The 6,656-nt window shown below is 39.7% G+C and overlaps 1 protein-coding gene across 2 annotated transcripts in view; it reads left to right on the forward strand.

The window, feature by feature from the left end:
- Nucleotides 1-1,128: 1,128 nt before the first annotated feature.
- The window catches only part of LOC103355052 (Golgi reassembly-stacking protein 2), a 14,736-nt gene continuing 9,208 nt past the window's right edge, over nucleotides 1,129-6,656 (forward strand). Inside the window, exons 1-7 of one of the 2 annotated variants that reach the window (XM_008278699.1) lie at nucleotides 1,129-1,280; nucleotides 4,898-4,978; nucleotides 5,067-5,270; nucleotides 5,355-5,441; nucleotides 5,520-5,650; nucleotides 6,144-6,276; nucleotides 6,373-6,508. In XM_008278699.1, the coding sequence (XP_008276921.1) occupies nucleotides 1,218-1,280; nucleotides 4,898-4,978; nucleotides 5,067-5,270; nucleotides 5,355-5,441; nucleotides 5,520-5,650; nucleotides 6,144-6,276; nucleotides 6,373-6,508 (835 nt within the window). In that variant the 5' untranslated portion in view covers nucleotides 1,129-1,217. The remainder of the gene's footprint in view (nucleotides 1,281-4,897; nucleotides 4,979-5,066; nucleotides 5,271-5,354; nucleotides 5,442-5,519; nucleotides 5,651-6,143; nucleotides 6,277-6,372; nucleotides 6,509-6,656) is intronic. The other variant, XM_008278700.1, reaches the window with a different exon arrangement.

The raw sequence follows: 6,656 nt of genomic DNA on the forward strand, positions 1-6,656 counted from the left end.
AAAAAAGCAGAGACCAACAAGACAACACAAACACTGGACTGATTGGTGGAACCAGTAGCTGCAGGTCAGACCGGTGCAGCTGCAGAACCAGAAATACCTGCAAAGAGGTTCAAGGAGAGAGAAGACCAAAAGTTAATAACACAACAAATGCACGGTGGATGAAGCTATTTATATTGGCATGATTTAGAAAACAGAGTCAAGGAGAAAAATCAAGCAACTGATCAATACAAAATCAGTGGAGACATAAAAAGAAAGAAAGAGTGGAGCAGCTTCAGGAAAAATTATGAGCAAGATCAAATCCAGTTTATTGTCACCTTGCTGTACATGCAACAGCAGTACAAACAAGATGAGAGAGCGTGTCTGCAGGATCCAAAAACTAGAAGCAATTAAATAAAAAAGTGTTTCCATATCCGGATCAGCAGTTCAGCATTCTGTCAGCTTGTGGAATGAAGCTGTTGATCAGTCTGGAGGTTCTTCCTTTAACGCTCCGGAAACGTTTGGCTGATGGCAGCAGTTCAATCAGTTTATGGTAAAGGGTGTGAGGAGTCCCCATCAATGTTCAGTGAGAACACAGATGATGTAGATGAGATGTACATACATGAAAATGAGGCTTTAATTATGATTTGAATTTGACAGGACAGTTTTAAAGCCTGGGTGCAGTAACTGAAAAATCCCTGTGAGTGAGTGTGATTACCAAAATTACAATAAAATCAAATGTATGAAGCATTTCCAACGTTAGATTCTAGTCATGTAAATACTATAAACAAGACTGATTCCATGGCACACTGTCTGAGAAACACCTTCACTTACTCTGCTGCTAACGTGGACATGATCTCAGCATTTTAAACATTTTATGTTCACGTTGCCCTGAAATAACCTGAACATGGTGCATTCAAGTCCTCAATGAGTAAAGATGAAAACACGCCTCTGGCTAAAATCACTGCAAGTATTGTGTCCAAATTCCTCCTGATAAACCAGGCTTGCTTGACTTAAAAACTGCCCATTACATGTAGATTTATTTGTAAATCCGGATGGATATTAACTGGATTTTTTAAGACACTCGCCGCTGCTGTCATCATCATCATCAGACAGCCGCTGAGGGCTGCACCAGGAAGAACCGACAACCAGGAACCGCTGGAGCCGCGACATGCTGTGGTGCAGAGCCGCCCGCTAAGCAGCGCAGTATCCCGCCCCGACCCGCAGCTTCAGGGGGGACAATGGGGGGTTCCCAGAGCGTCGAGATCCCGGGTGGAGGGACTGAAGGGTACCACGTCCTCCGGGTAAGAGGCGCTCTCATGTCGCAGCGTGTTGACTGAGAGGGCTGAGATGCTGCTAGCTCTGGTGCTAACGTTAGCTTGCTGTTGGGCAGACGAGCTCTGCTGCCTGCTAGAGATCCACATTCACATGGTACTGTGGTAAATATCTGGCAGGAGGCTGAAGACGATTCACTCACACTTATAAGCCCATCAAACAGCTCAGTGTGTGTGTTAGTTAGCTTGTCAGGAGCTAACTGTCAGTGCTTTATATGAAGGCTGCTGCTGGTCCGCCCCACAGCTGCTCTAGTTGTGGTAGAAACTCAACGATCATGTGTTTGAACTGAATAAACTCACATGAGACACTGGACGCAGTTACTTAGTATTTAGACGTACAGTCATTTACATATTGAATGCTTTTTTAGCAGCTTCGAAGTTGAATTTGAAGCTACATGATGGCAGAAGAACCGGTGTGGTTACTGCATGACTGATGAAACTGGGCGTTCCTTCCTGTGGTGGTTACATGTTAAATAAATAAAGGTGCCCCTCTAACTCTTATCAGAGGTAAATCAGCTGATCATTGTCTCAAGTGTTAGAATTAAATAGGGGAAAAACTACGCAGTGCCTAAAGCCAAGCCTGAAATATTATTCATCATTATCTTGTATTGACTCACCAACAGTCAAAACCACAGAAAGGATTTTGTTTTTTTTTTCTCCACCAAAGTTCAGTAGACACAGAGAAGTGAAATAAGTTATAATAAAAGATTTTAATGTTGAGAATAGAGCCCAATTGATATATTGGTCTGCCAATATTGGCCCCTTACAGGTAAACTGGTATTGACATATGTGTTGTCCCATATGACTTTTAATTTTTATTTAACAGAACATATTATATAAAAAAAAAGATGCTCCTGGTAATTTCAAAATGGCACTAACCAAAATTTTTCTATTGCTTAATCTATCACTTGTTATACAGATTAATCAATCAACTAATCTAAATGATAAATTTCCCCCCAAAAAAAGCAAAATGACAGTTAAATTTGATTTAATTTTACTGTCAAGCTGTACATCATTGCATATTGCAGCACAGTGTGAAATTGAAACAAAGGTTTACGTATTGTGCAAAGTCTAAATTCTCTGATTCCAGCTCATTAAATCTGAATAATTTCTGGTTTCTTTACTCCTCTATGCCAGTAAACTGATCTGATATCTTTAAATTGTGAACAAAACCAAACCTTTCAGGATGTCTTCTTGGGCTTTGTATCAACATTTTTCACCATTTTCTTACACTTTATAGATCAAACAACTAATCAGTTATTAAGATAGTAATTAACGAATGAAAATATATGTTTGCTGTGTCTGTAGTTGAAGGCCACAGTGTCAGCAGCCTTAGCATACATTATTTCTCACTGAAGAAGACTACAACAGCCAGCAAGTATTGACATTTGTGAACCTCGAACCTCAAAGTTGTTCAAATTTTGTGGTCGAAAAATTACTTAAAAGGCAAACAGGTCATTAAAATTTGTATGCGGGCCAGTACTGACCTTATTAAAGGTATTGAAAAGCAGGTATGGTAATATTAAGTGTCATTGTTATGATAAAATTCAGTATTTCCACTATCGCTTCTTTTTAGTTTGATCCCAGCTGAGCATCAACTCAGTTTAGGATAAGGAGCCAGAATTAGCTTGAATTAGCTTTTTGCAATCATTGTCAAGAATTAAGGACTTAAATAGCTGCTTTGTGGTTAAAATGTTTCCTGTTCATTCCCTTTATATTTATTGTTAGCATATTTTCAGCCCTCTCGACTCTCTGCTTCACCTGTAAGTGCTCTCAGCTGCTGCACATACTCTAAGAATTTAGTCTGAATGAGATCATCTGCTAAAATAGCTGCGTAGTAAATTGCAGCCACCTCTGTGTGAGCTGGCAGATCCAGTGTGGCTAATTAACTGTGAAGGAATGACAAAGACAGTTAGACAAAACGTAGGGCTGCTCCAAAAACTGGATAAGCGCTTAATTCAAGCTTCAAGTAACCATGGAAACCTGCGCTTTCACACCAGCTCGGTGTAAGAAAACTACGTGGTTTTGCCTGTTTGAAAGAAAAAGAGATGTTTGTGATTTCACTGAATGTGTAGACCTGAAATTCTTCTTATTAGCCTGTTTTTTTCCAGGAGTGTTGCAATTATTTAGTGATTCATCTTGAGAGCGTTAAATCACTTTTATGTTTTAGACCAGTTCCCCTCCAACCTGTTCTACCTGTTACCTCTTCATAGACAGCCGTGTTTACCTGTAACCCCTTGTCAGAGGTTGTCTGTCAAGATGTTTTTCCTTCTCATTTTATTTTTTTTAGAAAACTGTATTTATTATATTATTATTGTACAAATGAGGTGGTTTTGTAAAGTACATGTGAACCTTCATACACATGTGCAGACAAATGATAATAACAATAATGACATAAAATGGCACTTATTAAACTAAGGGGAAAAATGGAGGGTTAAAACAAAATCTAAAAAAAACAACAATACTGTAGCACATGTTAATATATGACATTAATTTGATTAATCAGAATGAGTCATTTCCAGTCTCACTTCTTGAACTCTATTATGTTGCTTGCAGCTGTGTATTATTTTAACATGCATATATATTTTTATAAATGAGAAGTGTTGCTACTACGATTGCAGGCTTTGTAATTGTGTATAAAAACCTTTATTTCTAATAAACAATAATTTATTAATTATGACGTCCCACCATAAACAGAAAGGACGATGGATGCTTTTTAATGTAGTTTCTTATCATGTTTTTTCTTGAATTACTTGCTGGGTCTTTTTCAGATTATTTTATCCAATTTGTTTTGGCTTGAAGAGATAAAATCACATAATGTTTGTCAAGTATATTAGAGATACGTCTTGTATCTTCTCAGACATTCCTGATATCCAGGTGGGAAAACATTGATTTTAAGAGTTCGAGTGAGGTCAACGTCTAAAATGTTTCCTCTGTTTCTGATATTTGAAATGAGGCATGTAGGTGTTTTCATCGCTGTGCAATAGTCTGTTAATTGTGAGCTGCCAGGCGACTGTAGATGGATGTTAACCCAACTCTGGTACAGTGCATCAAATGACGATGACATCAGTTTTAAGTTTAATCTTATGCATGATCCCTCACAAGAAAAAACAAGCAACATGATGGAGTTCCAAATTTGTGATGCTTAATCTTCAGTTTTCTGTAGATGTATAAATCCCCAGCCTACTAATCCAGGATCTTTTAACCTCACAGGAGACATTTCTAATAACGGCATTATACTGATTAGAACCTGAAGGTGTAATTGAAAGAATCGTGAATAAACAACATTTTGGCACTGACATCATTTATTTTCCCTCCTACGACTGATACGTTCCCATCTATCTGTGCTCTGCTTATTATTTTGAATAAGTAGTGTATCTTCATGGATTTAAATTTAAAGACACCTACAGTACATAAAATATACAGAATTTAATTTAATCCTATGTGGAGCCATTTCAAAGGTGTCACCGTGGCACATGCTGCCATTCCCTCAAACAGCTTAGTTCCTCGCCTGCCTACTTTAGATTTCTGTTATTATTTCATTAATTTGAACCCTGTGATGGCCTCATGATTCTTTAATTTTGCAGGTGCAAGAGAATTCCCCCGGTCACTGTGCAGGACTGGAGCCTTTCTTTGATTTTATCATCTCAATATGCGACACCAGAATGGTAAGTTGGGATAATAGAACATCCTGCTTCAGGGCTCACGCAGCCATAAGTGTGACGACAAAGATTCGCATGTATTGATTTCTTATAGAACAAGGACAATGACACCCTGAAGGAGCTGCTGAAGATTAATGTGGAGAAGCCCATCAAGATGCTGCTGTACAGCAGCAAGACGCTGGCTGTGAGGGAGACCACTGTCACACCCAGCAACATGTGGGGGGGCCAGGGGCTGCTGGGGGTCAGCATTCGCTTCTGCAGCTTTGAAGGAGTCAATGAAAATGTTTGGCACGTCTTGGTGAGTGTGCGGGTCTGAGTGAAGCTTTGTTTTTGACTTATTCCTGTGACCTCGTGTTCATACGTGTTGTTTTCACGAGTCCAGGAAGTGGAGCCAAACTCTCCTGCCGCCTTGGCTGGACTGAGGCCTCACACCGACTACATCATAGGAGCAGACACCGTCATGAATGAGGTACCTGCTTTACTCATGAGTAGTAACGTTGGAATAAAACTAGCATGAGGTTGGTGTGTGACTTTGCTTCTTTGACAGAGTGAAGATCTGTTCTCGCTCGTTGAAACCCACGAAGGGAAGGAGCTGAAGCTGTACGTTTACAACACGGACACGGACAACTGCCGTGAGGTGGTCATCACTCCAAACTGTGACTGGGGTGGAGAGGGCAGGTATGAAGAAAATGATCTACCCACCTTGGCCTCTGTTGCCTGTTAAAAGCTGTGAATTTTCATATGTTATTGTTTTAAAACACACGATGGAGTTCATTCTGCTGCCTCATCTGGCTGAGACATACATTGCCTTAAAACCTGATGTTCCAGTTGCAACTCTCTTAACATTTTAAATGGATTAGAAATACCATAATGGTAACAATAAAGGCTTCTTAAGTTCTTATGGTTACTGCTACTTGTTTTCTTTTTTTTTAAATGTTATTTTACTTTATAAAAATGTCTTCTGTCTCAGTACAGGATTAGTTGGAGGCTTGGTTTTGGTAGATGTTTTATTTTTAGTTCTTGACTTTCAATCACCGACGGCAGGTTTTTTGTGAAGCCGTTTGGATCCACCAGAGTGTAAAGCTGCAAACGTACATTATCTTTAATAAGAATACTATAAAATGTTTGGATGTTGTCTCGTCACAGTTTTGTTGTATTTCTGTCTCTGCAGTCTAGGATGTGGGATTGGCTATGGCTACCTGCACAGGATACCTACGCTGCCATCTACAGAGGGTAAGAAGATCCGTTTCCCTGCACAGACTCCTAATGAACCAGCACCTCCACCTAAAGATGGCTTCACAGAGGTAACTCAGCATCTTCAAGAAATGATTACATCTGGAATTTATTTATTTTAAATATCGCCTGGCTTGTATTTGCTGATAAACTGTGATTTTGGTCAGCAGGTCCATCTCTCTGCTGTCGTTCCAACTGTTCCAGTTGTTGTGTCCTATTCTGCTTCGACTGGATTAGAGCAGTCTCTGTCCAGCTTGTCAGTCAGCTCCAACCCAACCTCTGTCGTGAGCCATCTGCAGACAGGTACAGTCATCTCTGTCTGTTTGGTGATTAAACTGATCTGTGGCAGAGCAAGCTCTGAAATTAATGTGCAGATCAAGTAAAATGTAAACCTGCGGTGTGGAGCTTTTGTCTCCCCCTTCTGGCAGTGACAGTAATGCAAACATTTTCA

Source organism: Stegastes partitus, unplaced genomic scaffold, assembly GCF_000690725.1.
Source record: "Stegastes partitus isolate 25-593 unplaced genomic scaffold, Stegastes_partitus-1.0.2 Scaffold130, whole genome shotgun sequence".
Lineage (NCBI taxonomy): Eukaryota > Metazoa > Chordata > Actinopteri > Pomacentridae > Stegastes > Stegastes partitus.